This window comes from Geotrypetes seraphini, chromosome 11, assembly GCF_902459505.1.
Source record: "Geotrypetes seraphini chromosome 11, aGeoSer1.1, whole genome shotgun sequence".
NCBI lineage: Eukaryota > Metazoa > Chordata > Amphibia > Gymnophiona > Dermophiidae > Geotrypetes > Geotrypetes seraphini.
In genome coordinates, this window is record NC_047094.1 from 129,156,666 (window position 1) to 129,175,808 (window position 19,143).

General features: G+C 45.1%; 1 protein-coding gene across 4 annotated transcripts in view; it reads left to right on the top strand.

Moving 5' to 3' along the window:
- PSMC4 (proteasome 26S subunit, ATPase 4) overlaps window positions 1-19,143 on the top strand; it is a 133,375-nt gene that overhangs the window by 99,843 nt on the left and 14,389 nt on the right. For all 4 annotated transcript variants that reach the window (XM_033963210.1, XM_033963208.1, XM_033963211.1 and 1 more), the window contains exons 4-8: window positions 5,907-6,053; window positions 6,419-6,528; window positions 11,225-11,318; window positions 12,530-12,697; window positions 16,446-16,522. In XM_033963210.1, the coding sequence (XP_033819101.1) occupies window positions 5,907-6,053; window positions 6,419-6,528; window positions 11,225-11,318; window positions 12,530-12,697; window positions 16,446-16,522 (596 nt within the window). The remainder of the gene's footprint in view (window positions 1-5,906; window positions 6,054-6,418; window positions 6,529-11,224; window positions 11,319-12,529; window positions 12,698-16,445; window positions 16,523-19,143) is intronic.

A 19,143-nucleotide genomic window follows, 5' to 3' on the forward strand; every position in this document is an offset into this window, starting at 1 on the left:
CAGGAGAGATTTGAGGAAGATCGGGGCAGAGCAGGGCGGCATTCGGGGGGAAGATGGGGCAAAGCAGGGCGGCATTCAGGGGAAGATCGTGGCAGAGCAGGGCAGCATTCAGGGGGAAGATCGAGCAGGGTGGCATTCAGGGGGGAAGATCGAGTAGAGCGGCATTCGGGGGAAAGTTCGGGGCAGAGCAGGGTGGCATTCGGGGGGAAGATCAGGGCAGAGCAGGGCGGCATTCGGGGGGAAGATTGAGCAGGGCGGTATTCGGGGGGAAAATTGAGCAGGGTGGCATTCAGGGGGAAGATCGGGGCAGAGCAGGGTGGCATATGCAGAAGACATGAGAAAGCAGAATAAAAGAGAAACTGGAACCAACTTGATGGAAAAATAAATCTCCAGATGACAAAGGTGGTAAATGAATTTATTGACTGAAATAAGAGTACAGTAAAACCTTGGATTGCGAGTAACTTGGTGTGTGAGTGTTTTGCAAGATGAGCAAAATGTTTTATTAAATTTTAACTTGATAAACGTGCAATGTATTGCAATACGAGCAAGTAGGCTCACAGCACGTCATCGCAACTGAGCTGAAGATGCTGTGAGGTCTTGCAATACAAGTATGCACTGTATACGCGCATCACAATTGAGCCGATGGTTCTTCTTTCTCTGATGCTGCTGACGTGAAAGTGTAGTGACTGTTTTAAATGTACTGCAGTATAGTATTTTCTATTAAAGTTTTTGGGTTGTGGAATGAATCGTCCAAGTTTCCATTATTTCTTATGGGGAAATTTGCTTTGTTATACGAGAGCTTTGGATTACAAGTATGTTTCTAGAACGAATTATGCTTGCAAACCAAGGTTTTACTGTATGTTAGCTTTGGGAAATGTAGTATATTGCAGATGACTTTGTATTGTGTTCAATAGAATTGTTTTTATTTCTCCATTGTTGAAGTATTTGCTAACCCTTTCATTAGCTGATGGTTACCTCCTTCAAAGGTGGCTGGAACTTCCTTCTATGAAGCATAGCTGTAACTGGCAGCATCCCTGAGTCATTGAGGTGCCAGCATCTGTGGTTTAGGGATTTTGCTTCGGCCTGCCAAGCTTGGTATAAGGGAATTTTGGCCATCTTCAGAGGCAGTCTTCAGATGTCATAACTTGAGTCCTCATCAGCTGAAGTATTTATCTATATAATAAAACCGTAGGCGGCGCATGCACATTCTTATCGGCGTGCTTCCATGATCTGTATGTCCATGGCCGCCAAGAGTGCAGCATGCCCCACGCTTACTACGGCCCCACGCGCAGCTGAGTTTGTCACGGCGGTTTCCCCAGATAGGGGAAGTCGAACAACTCACTCCCGAAGCGTAGCTCAGTTCGTCACGGCGGTTTCCCCAGATAGGGGAAGTCGAACAACTCACTCCCGAAGCGCAGCTCAGTTCGGCACGGCGGTTTCCCCAAATAGGGGAAGTCGAAAAACTCACTCCCGGCTCTCCTCGGCACGGCGGTTTCCCCAGATAGGGGAAGCCGAACAACTCACTCCCGCCTCATGGTCCTGCCGCCGCTCCTGTTCACGAACCTGTTCGCGGCCTGCATGTCAACGACTCCCCCCCACCCATCCTCCCGCAACAGCCGCTACCGCTCCTGTTCAAAGCGGCCTGCTGAGGTTCGCGGCCGCTGTAACGAACCTCGCAGGCCGCTCTCCACATGGTAGCATGATCCCTCTGACGCGATTGCGTCAGAGGGAACATGCTACCGAGTTGGAGAGTGGCCTGCGAGGTTCGTTACAGCGGCCGCGAACCTCAGCAGGCCGCTTTGAACAGGAGCAGTTGCGGGAAGGGGGGGAGTTTTAACAGGATTACAATTTTAACAGGAGGAGACGCCGAAAAAAAACCTTCAGCCGCAGCAGGCCAGCACGCGGGAAGGGAAGGGGGAGGGGCCGAACGGAGCAGGGCAGCTCATGGTAAGAAGGGAATGGGGGGTGGGGAAAAATGCTTCTACTACTCAGCAGGGATCTGGAGGGGAAGGGAAAACCGCTGCTGCTTCTGCAAAGGAAAGTGGTGGTGGGGGAGAGAAGGGAATGGGGGTGGGTGGGGGGAAATGCTGCTACTACTTCTCAGAGATCTGGAGGGGAAGGGAAATATCACAGCTGCTTCTGCAAAATAAAGTGGGGGGGAGAGAAGGGAATGGGGGGTGGGGGAAAATGCTGCTACTGCTTCAGCAAGGACCTGGAGGGAAAGAGAAATACCGCTGCTGCTTCTGCAAAGGAAAGGGGGGGGGGAGAGAAGGGAATGGGGGGTGGGTGGGGGGGAAATGCTGCTACTACTTCACAGGGATCTGGAGGGGAAGGGAAATATCACTGCTGCTTCTGCAAAGGAAAGTGTGGGGGGGGGGGGAGACACAGAAAGAAATACAGACAGACAAAGGAGGCTAGGGAGAGAGACAGACAGAAATAAAGACAGACAGGGGACCAGAGAGAGACAGAAAGAAAGACAGACAGACAAAGGGTGCCAGGGAGAGAGAGAGAAAAATTGCAGGAGGGAGAGAGACAGAAAGAAAGGAAGACAGACAGGCATATATTCTAGCACCCGTTAATGTAACGGGCTTAAACACTATTATTTTATATTTACATTAGAGGATCTGGTAGAAACAATACGAAATATGTATTCTTCCCAGTTAATATTTCCAAATTAAAGTGTCTCTGCTTATTTGTAACTGGGTCTCTACCAGATCCTCTGATTCAGTAGCATAATTAAATGAAATAACTACTTCTGAATTTTATGGGGACAGGTAGGGGAGGAAGAGATTACTTGCAGAGATAAATGGGGAGGGATTTGATTTCTGCCTCGCGCAACTCTCTGATTTAGTCACTTAAAGAAGCTTAGATGTACAACAAGGCATCCCATTGTGTTTTCATCATAGGTTATTACTAAAAAAATGGCCACCCTACGATTGTTATGCTCAGTCAAAAATGTTCTCTGGATCTGGGAGATGACATTTCGGTTGAGGACATCTAATCTCACTTGAAAACATTTTCTAAAATGAAGCTACCAATTGCTTATTGGGAAATGAACTACAAAATGATCATGAGACTGTATGTATCGCCAAAGCAGGCCCAACAAATTCAGCTGCAGCTAGATTCTAAATGCCCAAAATGCAGACAGCCAGAAGCTGATTTAGACCATGTGTTTTACTCCTGCAATGCAATGAAACTTTTTTTTTGACAGAGGATTTTAGATTTAAATTTCTTCATTATGGAATATTTTGTCCCCTAAAATACTGTTTACCAAGTGTCCTGTGGCAGCACCAATACTGAAGGGCCTAAGAAATAATTTGCAAATAGCTCTGATATTTGGTGTAAAAGTGATTTTAATCAGATGGTTTGGATTTGAAACTGCCATCTTTGGAGCAGTGGAGAGCAATTATGATACAACACTTGCAGATGGAAAGGCAAATGGTGGGGGACAGCCAACTGCAAGTTTCTTTGGAACCCTTTTGGACTTCTTTAACATCTACAGCTTGTAGCCGGTTGCTAAACTTAAATATTTTTCATCTGTGATAAGACTACTTATATACCAACAGTACATTATTGTGTGGATAATGGGTTGGTGTTAGAAAGGGGGGGGGGATGAGATAAGTTAAAATGTAATGTTGTATTGAGCAAAATTATTGCTTCATTTCTAATTCTATTTGTGTATTTTAAAAATATGAATGATGTCAGAATTTTGGTTCAATAAATCTATAAAAATAAAATATTCTGTTCTGCCTTTGTTTTGGAAGAAGGAAGTTGTCTTTCCAACCCTACCGTCCTTAGGGACTCTGTTCTGCCTTTGTTTTGACTTGAACTTTATGCACAAGTCATGCTGCTATGTGATGGCCTTGCCTATGCCCTTTTAAGCTCGTGTACAGTAGAGAGTTGCGCGGGGACAGAAATCCCACCCGTCCCCGCGAGGAATCCCTCCGTCCCCACCCGTCCCCGCGAGGAATCCCCTCCGTCCCCACCCGTCCCCGCGAGGAATCCCCTACGTCCCCGCCTGTCCCTATAAACTACAGAAATAGTTATTTCATTTAATTATGCTACTGAATTAAAGGCTCTGGTAGAAACCCATTTAAAAATAAGCAAAAAGACTTTATTAATTTGGAAATATTAATTGGGAAGAATACATACTTTGTAAACGGGTTTCTACCAGAGCCTCTAATGTTTATAAATTTTTATCAACACAACTAATATACTACTTTATCCTTAAGCAAAAAAAAAAAAAAAAATAATAATTTTTTTCCTACCTTTATTGCCTGGTTTCTGCTTTCTTCATGTTCTCATTCAATTCCTTCCATCCACTGCCTCTCTTCTCTCTGTGTCTTCCATTTGCTCTGTTACTGTGCCTCTCCCTTTCTCCCCCCTCCCAAATTGGTCTGGCACCCATCTTTTTCCCTCCGCTCCCCCCATAGTCTGGCACCTCTGTCTTCTTCCCTGCCAGCGTCTTCTTCCCATTCCCTCTTCCCCATTTCCTTTCAGTGTCCTTCTCCCCCACCATCTTTCCCATGTCCTGTCAGGCAGCATCCTTCTCCCCTCTCTGCCTTCCCCATGTCCTTTCAGCGGCCTTCTCCCCCCTCTGTCTTCCCCATGTCCTTTCAGTGGCATTCTCCACCCCTTTGTCTTCCCCAGTGCTTTCAGGGTCCTTCCCCCCTTTCTCCCGTTTACCCCATGTCCTTTCAGCGTTCTTTTCCACCCCTTTGTCTTCCCCAGTACTTTCAGCGGCCTTCTCCCCCCTTAAGCGTCTTTTCTTCTCCACTCCACCTTTCCTCCCTCCCTGCTTCCACCTTTGTGGCGCTTTTGCACCCGACCGACAACAGAACAGGCCCGGTCGGACAAATCTCCCTGTCCTGTAGCAGCGAATCTAAATTACCTTCTTACAGCAGCTGGAGTAGTGAAGCTGCTGTAAGAGGTAATTTAGATTCGCGGCTACAGGGCAGGGAGATTTGTTGGCCGGGCCTGTTGTCGGTCGATCGGGGGATCTGACCGGCTGTGCACATTCTCCGGGGCGGTCCGCCCCCTCCCCCTTCTTTCGTACGCCATTGCCTTCTTCCTACCTGCCCTGCCGCACACAGCCGACCGGAAGTCTTCCTGATGTCAGCACTGACGTCGGAGGAAGGGAGGGCTTTGCTTAAGCCCTCCCTCCGACGTCAGCGCTGACATCGGGAAGATTTCCGTTCGGATGTGTGCTGCGACAGGGCAGGTAAGGAGAAGGAGACTACCCTCGCGGCTCGACCAACCCCGCTGCGATCCAACCCCGCAGGAACCCCGCGACCCTCGGAGGTGTCCCCACGGGATCCCCGCGACCCTAGGAGGCGTCCCCACGGGATCCCCGTGACCCAAAGGGGGAACCCGCGGGATCCCCGCGGGTCCCGCAGGATTCCCGTCATCCCCGTTCCCGTGCAGCTCTCTAGTGTACAGCTGTAGGGAATTCTGAATTCCAACTATCTAAAGTTGCACTCATTGTTGGATTAAAATTTATTTATTTTCAATTTATGTAGTAATTAGTTCAGAACTTCGTTACTAGTGTTTTGGGGTGATCCTTTTTTTAGCCATCAACTGCCAAACTTCCAGGCCCAAACAAAACAAAGCTCTCCTCCATCCCCTGAATTAGGACCAATCATGCTGTGGATTAATTAGAACCTCAGCCATGGTTCATCCCCTCTTAATTCTTATGCTAGGCTCCTAGCTGAGCATGAATCTCCCACTTAAAATAAACATGTCTTAAAATTGTTGAAAGCAAAGTCAGAATTTTACAGATGAACAAAGAGATGAATTTTTACATAAACTTGAAAGAGAGAACCTTAAAATTGATTCAATGAAAGATATGTAACTTGATATTTTTGTTTCATGGATATTATGGTTTCTTTTCCATCTCATTCTTGTAGGTTCCAATTATTATGTGCGCATCCTGAGCACCATTGACAGGGAGCTGTTGAAGCCCAATGCCTCGGTGGCATTACACAAACATAGCAATGCCTTAGTGGATGTTCTCCCACCAGAGGCTGACAGCAGTATCATGATGCTTACTTCAGGTCAGAGAGGGACTATGGGGGAGGGGGTTCTATTTTGACACATATTAACTTTCTAAGGAACAACATTGAGGTTGCTGTGTATACAAAACTGCATCCTTGTATCTCAGTTTCAAGGAGCGTGTATGCAGAAAAACCTGTAGGCTGAACATTATGCTTTTTCTATACAGTTCTCAGAGAGTCAAGGAGAGATACTGTAAACAGTGGATCTCTGAGTCACATGGAAGAATTAGCTGCCTTGTCAAGTACTGTCCATGTTTTGAGACCACAGTAGTGGAGATGAACGGTGGCACATTTAACATCTTGTATTAATAGATAGAAACCAGTTTTGGAGGCCATGTTTTACAGTATGTGATGTCCATTCATAGATCAGAAGCCAGATGTGATGTACTCAGACATAGGTGGGATGGATATCCAAAAGCAGGAGGTGAGGGAAGCAGTGGAGCTACCCCTTACGCACTTCGAGCTGTATAAACAGGTGAGTGCTGGAAAACATTTTTCCCAATGCTGGAGCATGCCAAATGAAAGATCTATACAGCACATTGATGGTAGTACCTTCTGTTTATTGAATTATTTCTATGGGAAAAACAAAAGCAAGAAGAGTTGCTATACCATTATAAAGTGGTCATTTTTTAGCTAAAATTGAGAAATCGGAATCTTTTTAAGTGTCTCAACTTGTGTCTTTGGACAGCACCAAGGTACACAATTGATAGTCAAGTTAAATAAAAGAAAGCAATAGATAATTCATTTTCTGCCTTTTTTAGAATTTTGTAATGCCTGGCTGCTTTAGTAATTATTAATAAAATGGAATAAAATGGCTGTCTTCTCTAATATTTGTCTTTATATCTGCAGGAGATTTAATTCTACCTAAGCAGACATTGTACCTGCTTCTATTACAAACATGGGCAACAGTGATTATGACCTACAGACTAAGCTGTAATTCAAGCAATAGAGCTCAGTGCTCTGTAAGACCTCATGCATCACATATAGACTTAGAATCATGGCCAATTCACTGTTAATAAGAGTAAGTGAAATTAAACGCTGCAGTACTACCCTATTACTGAGTGTACCGTTCTTTTAACATCCTTTTAGGAGTCCATACACTACAAAATGGCAGTTAGGGAGGCAAAACTTTGAGTGGAAGAAATTCTGGCAAAAACCATTAAAAAGGGGGACAAATCCTTTTCAGGTATATTAGTGACAGAAAAAGGAACACAGGCGGGATAGTACGCCTTAGAAGACCGGACGGAAGTTACGTGGAAGCCAAACTACTGAATGAATACTTCTGCTCAGTCTTCACCTGTGAGGCACCGGGACACGGTCCGCAGTTGAAGGCAACACAAAGCACAGAAGACCCGTTTCAGAATTTTGAGTTCACACCAGGTGAAGTTTACAGTGAACTGGCAAGACTCAAGGTGAACAAAGCAATGGGACCAGACAATTTGCACCCAAGAGTGCTCAGAGAATTGAGCGATGTCCTGGCGAAACCGTTGGCTGAGCTATTCAATCTCTCCCTAAGTAAGGGGAAAGTTCCCCTGGACTGGAAATTAGTTAATGTTGTTCCTCTGCATAAAAAGGGTTGCAGGGCAGAGGCTGCGAATTATAGACCGGTGAGTCTCACATCAATAGTGTGCAAACTCATGGAAACACTAATTAAAAGCAAATTGGACACGATCTTGAATGAAGGGAATCTTCGGGATCCCAGTCAGCATGGATTCACCAAGGGTAGGTCCTGCCAATCCAATCTCATCAGCTTCTTTGACTGGGTAACAAGAAAGTTGGACTTGGGAGAGTCTTTGGACGTCGTGTACCTGGACTTCAGTAAAGCTTTTGACAGTGTCCCACACCGCAGGCTGCTAAGCAAGATGGAATCGATGGGGTTAGGAGAGACACTAACTGCATGGGTCAATGATTGGCTGAGTGGCAGACTTCAGAGGGTGGTGGTTAATGGTACCCTCTGTAAAACATCGGAGGTGACCAGTGGAGTGCCGCAGGGCTCGGTCCTGGGTCCACTCCTTTTCAACATATTCATAGGGGATCTGACTCAAGGGCTTCAAGATAAAATAACACTATTTGCCGATGACGCCAAACTATGTAATATAGTAAGTGAATGCAGTTTACAGAATTATATGGCGCAGGACCTGCTTACATTGGAAAGTTGGTCCTCAACCTGGCAGCTAGGCTTCAATGCTAAGAAATGTAAGGTCATGCACCTCGGAAGCGTAAAAGCAGGACGTACTTCTTGAACGGAGAAACTTTAACTAGGACTTCAGCAGAACGAGATTTAGGAGTAATCATCAGTGCAGACATGAAAACTGCCAATCAAGTGGAGAAGGCTTCATCTAAGGCAGATATTGGGTTGTATCAATAGAAGTTTTGTCAGCCGAAAGCCTGAAGTCATAATGCCGTTGTACAGGGCCATGGTGAGACCTCATCTGGAGTACTGTGTGCAATTCTGGAGGCCACATTACAGTAAAGATGTGCGCAGAATTGAATCAGTTCAGCGGACGGCCACCAGGATCTCGGGGCTCAAGGGTCTCTCGTATGAAGAGAGACTGAACAAATTGCAGCTCTACACTCTCGAGGAACGTAGGGAGAGGGGAGACATGATCGAAACATTTAAGTACCTCACGGGACGTGTCGAAGTGGAAGATGATATTTTCTTTCTCAAGGGACCCTCGGCCACAAGAGGGCACCCGCTCAAACTCAGGGGCGGAAAATTTCATGGTGACACCAGAAAGTATTTCTTTACAGAGAGAGTGGTTGATCATTGGAACAAGCTTCCAGTGCAGGTGATTGAGGCAGACAGCGTGCTAGACTTTAAGAATAAATGGGATACCCATGTGTGATCCCTACGAGGGTCAAGATAAGGAAATTGGGTCATTAGGGCATAGACAGGGGGTGGGTAAGCAGAGTGGGCAGACTTGATGGGCTGTAGCCCTTTTCTGCCGTCATCTTCTATGTTTATGTTTCTAGATGTTCAAATCCCATCCTGCAGTCCAGGTGTTGCAGAAATCCACATCTTTTCTGAACACATGCTCTACCCCCTAGGCTGAGAGTCGGCAAACAACCTTAGTTTCAATTTCTGCAAGCAGTCCGAGCAGAAGTCTTTTGCTGTTGCTCTGCTTCTGTTTCTTATTTTTTTCGCTTAAAGTTCGTTTCTTGGTGGCTTCTGTGCCTTGAGACCACTCCCAGTGGTCCCCTGTCAAAGAAAAGGACTCTGTCTTGTGGAGCCAGAATGCAGCTTCACAGAGAAACTCTGGATCTGTAGAGCCAGCCTGCTGTGTGCTACCCTCTTCAAGAGCCCAGGGTCCTTTCCCGTGGAAATCTGGCCAGTGACTGGCACAGGTTTCTAGTGCAGGCTGTGTGCGTCTGGACAGAAACTCACCTGGGTTTCAAGTCGCAGACTGCCTTTCCTGTCCCCAACTGCTTGGCAGATGATCCGTGGGGGCACAGGTTGTAGGCTGTCTCTGGCTGGCAGTCCAAAGATCTTCATTCCTGTGCATTTGGAGCTGTTTCTGAGGTGGTCCTTTTTCTCCACTCAGCTGTTTTAAAAATGCTGACAAAGGCACTACAGAGACTGTGAGTACCTTCATTATTTCCTATGGAAATTTCAGTGGTGGCTTGTGGATTGATTTAAACTTTGCTTTTCCCAGTTTCTGTGGGTAGGGTTCAGGTCTCCCACCTCCCCAGACCCCAAATCGCTAGGTAGGTAGGGAGAATGAGAAGGCACTCTCTAAAATTAAAAGGGGATAGATTCCGTACAAATGTAAGAAAATTCTTCTTCACCCAGAGAGTGGTGGAAAACTGGAACGCTCTTCCGGAGGCTGTCTTAGGGGAAAACACCCTCCTGGGATTCAAGACAAAGTTAGACAAGTTCCTGCTAGACCAGAACGTACGCAGGTAAGGCTAGACTCGGTTAGGGCTCAGGTCCTTGGGCTAGGGGCCGCCGCAGGAGCAGATTGCTGGGCACAATGGATCACAGGTCTGACCCAGCAGCAGCAATTTTTATGTTCTTATATTCTTACCTGCATTTCATCACATAGTTTTAAAAAAAGACAATTTTGGCTTTGCTGGATGTTGAGAGTTCTTCTCCGTTACCTTGAGGTGATGAATGAATTTTGTGTTTCAGACCATCATTTTCTGCTTATGAGCCCTAGTGGCCTGGGTAAGTCAGCCTCTAAAGCTTCTATTTTCAAGTGGATATGCGCAGCTTTTTCTTCAGCGTATATCAGGAGAGCACACTGTGACTTCTTCAGATGTGAAGTCCCAGGCAGTGTTGCCCAAGGAAATTTGTAGGGCAGCTACATGGTCCACCCTTCATAATTTCTCAAAATTTTACAAAGTGGATATGGCAGCAGGAAAGGATGCTACTTTTGGGTCTTTGGTGCTCACAGCAGGCTCAACTGCCCTGTTGTAGACTTGGGGGAATGCATTGGTTCAAAACTCGTATGCCTTTTACACTAGAAGGGAAGATTAGGTTCATACCTTTATAATTTTCTTTCTAGTGGAAAGGCATATGAGTCTTGAAGGCCCATCCTGTCAGATTTCAATTGGCCTGCTTGTTGTATTTCCAAATGTTAGGGCTCCTTTTACTAAGCTGCAATAGCAGTTTTAGCGTGTGCTAGACGCTAACGCCAGCATTGAGCTGACATTAGTTCTAGCTGTGTAGTGTGGGTTTAGCTCGTGCTAAAATTCTGCATGTGCTAAAAACGCTATCGCAGCTTAGTAAAAGGAGCCCTTAGTATCTGTTGCCAGACAGCTTTGAAGGGTACTGATTGATCTCTCCATTCCAGTGAGAAGAGCAAGAGGCTTTAGAGCTACATAAGTGTTAGTGCTGGCTGCACTCAGTTAAGTTGCTTGCTCTTTTTCACCTTGTTTTCAGTTATAATTATATTTGCGTTGATTTGTTACCTTTGGCTTGTTACAGATCAGAACAGAATTGGCTGGTCAGAAAGTACCCCATTTCCTGCCTCCTTATCTCTCCTCTTATAGGAATTTTCAACTGCTTTGATGCAAACTGAGGAGATGCAGGAGGCAGAACAGAGAGAAAAAGATAGATGCCTTCTACAAACTTGCGAGTGAAGGATAATAACTGGTTCAAGACTTGTATGTCTTTCTACTAGAAAGATTATTATTGAGGTAAGAACCTAATCTTCTCCTCTCCTTCTCAGATTGGTATTGACCCACCCCGGGGAGTACTGATGTATGGTCCTCCTGGCTGTGGAAAGACCATGTTAGCTAAAGCTGTGGCTCATCATACTACAGGTGAGTGTAAATAATTCCTTGCTATTATGGGGCATCACACTGAGTCCCAGCTCTAGAACAGTGTTTCTCAACCTGCGGTACGTTCCCCCCAAGGGGTACGCGGGCCTCCTGTTTTGGGGGTATGTGGGCTGGCCACAGCCTGAGATATCTCTCTCTGCCTGCCCCCTGCTGAAGCCACTGCCGCTGCTGCAGATTCCTCCCTACCCCAGCCCTGAAGTCACCCGACATGCTCCATTCCAAGCCCCACTGGCGCAGTAGCATCAGGGATGGGCCAGGTGTGTGCAGCAACTGTACGCGGCTGGCCCACAAGCCTTCACTCGACATCAATTCTGATGTCAGAAAGAAGATTCCGGGCTAGCCAATCGCTGCCTGAAACCTTCTCTCCGATGTCAGAATTGACGGGGGAAGGCTTGTTGGCTGGCTACGTGCAATCGCTGCACTCGCCTAGCCCATCTCTGTTGCTGCTCTGGCAGGGTCAGCTTGGGTAGGGCAGGGGGAATTGGCGGCGGTGGCTTCTGCTGGAGGGGGCAGGCAGGGAGAGAGGAAGAAAAAGTTGGACTCGTGGAGGGACAGAGAGAAATGTTGGGGAATGGAAAGAGGTCTGGAGGAGAGGAAGCATGCAGGAGGCAGAAAGAAAGAAATATTGGATGCACAGTCTGAAGAAAGTGCAATCAAAGACTTATGAAATCACCAGACAATAAAGATAGGAAAAAATATTTTATTTTCAATTTAGTGATCAAAATATGTCAGTTTTGAGAATTTATATCTGCTGTTTATATTTTGCACTATATTTGTCTTTTAGTATAGTTGTTACTGAGGTGACATTGCGTATTTTAAAGCCATCTTCCTTGAGCTCTGAAAAAAACCCCAAATATAAATAATTAACATTTTCTCTGTGTACAGTGTGCTTTGGTTGTTTTTTTAATGTGGTTATTATTATGTATTAATAAGATTATATTGTGTGTGTGTATATGAAAAATGAATGGAAGAAATTGCATTACAATTAGTACTATTATGGGGGTGGAGTTTGGGCAGGGGTACTCAGTTGGTGTTTGTTAGGCTTAGGGGGTATTTGACTTGAAAAGGTTGAGAAACACTGTTCTAGAAGACCCTATGTAGGGAGGTTTTTGCCAACTGAAGTAAGTCTACAAGGTATAGTGACAAGAGAATTACTCTGCTTCACTTGCCTGTCTGTTCCTCAACTTCCCCAGCGGCCTTCATCCGAGTGGTGGGCTCTGAATTTGTACAGAAATACTTGGGCGAGGGTCCTCGCATGGTACGGGATGTCTTCCGGTTAGCCAAGGAAAATGCACCTGCTATCATTTTCATTGATGAGATTGATGCCATCGCAACCAAGCGCTTTGATGCACAAACAGGAGGTGAGAGGCTATGTTTAAGATGGAGTAGGAGGGTAGCGAGAGGCACAGAGGAATATGGGAATGGGGGATAGGAGGGGGAGAAGAGATAAAAAATAAAAGCTAAGGTAAAGAGAAGAATGCAACTAAGAGGCAAGAGACAGGCTGTGTGACATAGAAACTTGATGGCAGATAAAGGCCAAATGGCCCATCTAGTCTTCCCATCTGTAGTAAACCATTATCTCTTTCTCTTTCCAAGAGATCCTATGTGCCTATCCCAGGCCCTCTTGAATTCAGATACAGTCTGTCTCCACCCACCTCTTCCGGGAAACTGTTCCACGCATTTACCACCTTTTCTGTAAAAAAAGAAAAAGTATTTTCTTAGATTACTCCGGAGCCTATCACCTCTTAACTTCATCCTATACCCTCTCATTCCAGAGCTTCCTTTCAAATGAAAGAGACTCGACTCACGCAAATTTAAATTATGTAAGTGTTTAAACATCTCTATCATATCTCCCCACTTTCCTCCAAAGTATACATATTGAGATCTTTAAGTCTGTCCCCATACTCCTTATGACAAAGACCATACACTATTTTAGTAGCCTTCCTCTGGACAGACCCCATCCTTTTTATATCTTTTTGAAGGTGCGGCCTCCAGAATTGCATGCAATATTCTAAATGAGGTCTCACCAAACTCTTCTACAGGGGCATCAATACTTCCTTTTTCCTACTGGCCATACCTCTCCCTTTTCAACCTAGCATCCTTCTAGCTTTCGCCGTCACCTTTTCAACCTGTTTGGCCACCTTAAGACCATCACATACAATCACACCCGAGTCCCGCTCTACACCCCCTAAACTGTACCCTTACTTCGGGTTTTTGGAGCCCAAATGCATGACCTTGCATTTCTTAGCATTAAATTTTAGATGCCAAATTTCAGACCATTCTTCAAGCTTCGCCAGGTCTGTCTTCATGTTATTCACACCATCCGACGTGTCTACTCTATTGCAGATTTTTGTATCATCAGCAAAGAGGCAAATCTTACCTGACAACCTTCAGCAATGTCTTTTATAAAAATGTTAAAAAGAGCAGGTCCAAGAACAGAACCTTGAGGCACACCACTGGTAAATTCCCTTTCCTCAGAGTGATTTCCATTGATCATTTCCCTCTTGCCTTCCACTCAACCAGTTCTTGACCCAGCCCATCACTTTGGGACCCAGCCCGAGGGCACTCAGTTTATTTATTAGACGTCTGTGTGGTACACTATCAAAGGCTTTGCTAAAATCTAAATACAACACATCTAGCTAACACCCTCTATCTAATTCTCTGATCACCCAGTCAAAGAAATTGATCAGATTTGTCTGACAAGACCTACCTCTAGTGAATCCATGTTGCCTCTGGTCCTGTAATCCACATGATTCCAAAAATTTGACCATTCACTGTTTTAAAATTATTTCCATTAATTTGCTGTCCACAGAAGTCAGACTTACTGGCCTGTAATTCCCTACTTCTTCGTTACCCACTTTTGTGGAGAGTGACCATATCTAAATCTAAACTAATTTTTTTATTTTTCTTTAATACCAACAGGAGGGCTCGACTCGACTAACAAAATATTAATAAAATTATACAGGAGATTAGAACAGAAACTATATCTTTTAGGCCAGAATTTTATCTTTTATGATTAATTATTTGAAAAAGAAGGATCATTAGTAAATTTCTGAAATAAATAATAATAACAATAGTTTATATACCGCAGGACTGTGAAGTTCTATGTGGTTTACAATGATTAAAAAATGGTACAAATTGAGTGAACTTAACAGAGTTAAAAGCTAGTGATTAGGTTCCAACTACTGAAGTCTCCATCAAAGCTCACTCCAGCCCATCTACACCATCCCAGCCATTCAAGCCCTCCCTAGCCCATCCTCAACCAAATGGCCATATACAGATATAGACCGTACAAGTCTGCCCAGTACTAGCTTTAGTTCTTCAATATTTACTATTATTTTCTGATTCTACTGTGTTCATCTCACGCTTTTTTGAACTCTGTCTCCATTTTCCTCTCCACCACCTCTTTCGGGAGCTCATTCCAGGCATCCACCACCCTCTCCGTAAAGAAGAATTTCCTTACATTGCTCTTGAGACTACCACCTCTCAACCTCAAATTATGTCCTCTAGTTTTACCATTTTCCTTTCTCTGGAAAAGATTTTGTTCTATGTTAATACCTTTCAAGTATTTGAATATCTGAAAAATATCTCCCCTGTTCCTGCTTTCCTCTAGGGCAGTGGTTCTCAACCCTGTCCTGGGGACCCCCCAGCCAGTCGGGTTTTCAAGATATCCCTAATGAATATGCATGAGAGAGATTTGCATATAATGGAAGTGACAGGGTATACATATTTAGGGCTTCCAGTCTCTTCTCATCCATCATATAGCACAAACCTCCTATCACTTTTGTCGCCCTCCTCTGGACCACCATATATGGTCCTTCGCCAGATAAAGTCTCCAAAACTGAACACAATACTCCCAAGTGGAGTTTCATCAACGACCTGTACAAGAGGCATCAACACCTTCTACTGGGTATGCCTCTCTATATACACCCTGGCGGAAAGGGCAAACAGAATGCTAGGAATGATTAAGAAGGGGATCACAAACAGATCGGTGAAGGTTAACATGCCGCTGTACCGGGCCATGGTATGCCCCCACCTGGAAAACTGCATCCAGCACTGGTCGCTGTATATGAAGGAGGACACAATACTACTTGAAAAGGTCCAGAGAAGAGCGACTAAAATAGTTAAGGGACTGGAGGAGTTGCTGTACAGTGAGATTAGAGAAACTGGGCCTCTTCTCCCTTGAAAAGAGGAGACTGAGAGGGGACATGATCGAAACATTCAAGATAATGAAGGGAATAGACTTAGTAGATAAAGACAGGTTGTTCACCCTCTCCAAGGTAAAGAGAATGAGAGGGCACTCTCTAAAGTTAAAAGGGGATAGATTCCGTACAAACGTAAGGAAGTTCTTCTTCACCCAGAGAGTGGTAGAAAGCTGGAACACTCTTCCGGAGGCTGTTATTGGGGTAAACACCCTCCAGGGATTCAAGACAAAGTTAGATAAGTTCCTGCTGAACCAGAATGTATGCAGGTAAGGCTAGACTCAGGGCACTGGTCTTTGACCTAAGGGCTGCCGCGGGAGTGGACTGCTGGGCACAATGTACCACTGATCTGACCCAGCAGCGGCAATTCTTATGTTACTACTTTTGAAAACCAGAGCAGCCTTCTTTTCCTCTTATTTTTACTTACTTGCTTCACAAAAAGGTTTGTCACCCTTACAATTGTTCCTTTTAGTTTTGCCCACCACATTTCCACTCCTTCCAGATGTTCCCATCAGACAATAATTCCTTGATGTAATCCCCCATCCGAACAAAGTTAGTTTTTTTAAAGACTAGATCCTTTGCTTTTGAATGAGCCCTCTCTATACCCATCTTAATATTAATCCATACCATGCTAGATGATCACCCACTGTAACATCAGAAACACTTTCCCCATTTGTAATCACTAAGTCCAGTATGGGTGGGTGGAAGTGGGCTGAAGGAAGAAGCACAAGAGGCAAGCGAGGAGAGGGAGGGGCAGAGACCAAATATGAACACTAATTGGGAAAGTAGGTACAGCTATTTTCTTCCTTGGTTTGCTTCATTGGGTTTCCATCCTCTTACCTCATCTTTTCTACTACTCCTACCTCCCTCTGCTGCCCTTCAGCTGATTCTATCTTTTTGTTGTTAGCGGACCGTGAGGTGCAAAGGATTCTGCTAGAGCTGCTGAACCAGATGGATGGATTTGATCAGAACGTTAATGTGAAGGTAATTGGTTTTCCTGTGTAGATAATAAAATTGGTAGCCAGTCGCATCATTCACGGGCCAATTCAGAGAGCTTCCACAAGACAGAAGTGTGCAGTTAATGCAACATATGTGCACACATTACTATCCATATGAAGCAGAAATGGGTCCAGCACAGATGTTGGCTAACGTGGTAGACATCAGTGCACAGCTTATTGAAATCAGGCTAGTTTAACTATTCTGCCCCGATGCACATAGATGAGGTGAGCGGAAAATGAGAATTTTACTGTTGGGTCTGAAGTAGCATAGAAAAGTTAGCTTGCACTTCTGTATCTGTACAGGAACACTAATAGCCTGTTCTGGCACACCCCCCCCCCCCCCCCCACCAAAAGTATCCCTGGGATCTAGAGCCAACACCCTGCTTACCATGTACCTTCAGGAGGCAGGAGTGATGACCATTCTTGGGGCACATCAGGTAGGGTTAATCTGTCACCTAAGGGGAATTTTTCCCTTATTTGTTAATCTCCACCTAGATTACCATAGGGGGAATATTCCCTTATTTGGCAGACTGATCCCATGTTGTGCATCCCAGCATACATTTCATGGGGTCAGGTGCTACTGTTTTCCTAGATAGTGTTGGAAGCAGGAGTGAGTGGGCATCGCTACTGCCTCTTGAAGGTACAGATATGGCATGTGGGGAATCTGGGGGGGATTGGGGAGGTGCTGCTAAACACCAGGGATATTTCTTTGGCAGCAATTGGGGGCATCTCTAGGGGGATGCCAAAATTGGGAGGGAATCAGGGAAATCAGGATTAGGGTGCTGGTAACTTGGTGGGGGGGATTAGATCAGGGAGCACTAGACTACCATGGATTTTCGGGTTGATGCAGACCTGATGACGTTTAGTTCCCTTTTTTGTCGGGTCAAGAGCCAGTTACCATTCACGTCAAGCATTTTTAATGTGGCAGTAATTTTACATGCTCATTGATTACTGCATCACCTCAGTATATTTTTGTGGTAAGCACACATTATACCATCGGAACTTGGCTCTGCTGTGTGTCTTTCTACATTGGCCCCTTGTCTTCTGTCCATCTGCATTCGCATTCAGCTGAGATAGATGTTTGTTTATTAAAATCTTTATATACTGCATATACAGCCAAAAAAGGATCAGAGCGGTTTACAATATAATTAATTCAAAATTATGAGAATAACTCCATTTAAATCAGTGGTCTCAAGCTCAAACCCTTTGAAGGGCCACATTTTCGATTTGTAGGTACTTGGGAAAAAATAGTTAAAGTCTTATTAAAGAAATGACAATTTTGCATAAGGTAAAACTCTTTATAGTTTATAAATCTTCCCCTCCCCCCAAAAGCCTGCATGTTTCCCCTTCTTTGCAGTGTCCTTCAGTTGCCCCCCTGGCCTCCCAGTATTAGTTTCAGCTAATTACCGCAGCCTGCAGAGAGGATCGCCGGTGCTGTAGCATTCCTTACAGGCTGCCATCAGCCTCCACAGCACATTCCATCTGCCGTGTCCCGCCCCTCCTCTGACATCAGGGGCAGGATCATGGCAGAGAGAACATGCTGCTGAGGACGATGGCAGCCTGCAAGGATCGCTATAGCACCGGCAATCCTCTCTGCAGGCTGCAGTAATTATCTGAAGGTAAGAGCGGGAGGCCAGGGGGGTAGCCAGAGGATGCTACAAATAGCAGGCAGCACTAGTACAGACAGCACTAGTACAGACCGCAGGCCACAAAATAGTACCTGGCGGGCCGCATACACTTCATGGGGTCAGGCGCTACTGTTTTCCTAGATAGTGTTGGAAGCAGGAGTGAGTGGGCATCGCTACTGCCTCTTGAAGGTATAGATGTGGCATGTGGGGAACCTGGGGGGCCCTCAGGACACGAGTTTGAGACCACTGATATAGATGCTTTATCTGTCACATTTTTTATAGCAGCATTGGTTTCTGGGTAGACATCCACACTGATGGCAATTGTACAGATCAGAAATCACTAAAACAGCATGCAGGATCATATTGCGCTTGAACTCTGTGATGTGCCCACTGGCACTTCTACTCCACCCACTTTGTCACTGCCAGTGTGGAGACTAGGCTCTAGACAGTGTTTGCATCCCTCCATATTTGTGCCCTTTGTAGCCACACCACTCAGACAGCCCTTGGTATAGTACTGACAGCATGTGCACAGCACTACTTTTTGAGGGTAATATTGTAAAAGGGATTTTGGTGTATAAAGCCTGTTTTTTTTTTTTTTTTTTGTCAACGAACAAGATTGATGAGGCATACAAGTGAGTGACATCACTATATGCTGACAAGATGGAATTGCTCTCCCAAAGTTGAGAATTTAGTGGAGGGGCCTTAGCTTAGAATCAGTGTTTAAATTTCTTTTTCAAGAATCTCTAACATAAATTCTTTGGTGATGTACTGTATTTTTTGCACTATAATACGCACTTGACCATAAGACACACCTAGTTTAGAGGAGGAAAACAAGAAAAAAAAATTATTCTGAACCAAATGGTGTACTAATTGTGTATTTAATAAAATATACCAGGCTGTGCACCCTGTTCCCCCTCTGGTGGTCTAGTGGTAGGCCGGGACAGGAGGGATCCGTCCCAGACGACTAACAATTTTTTAC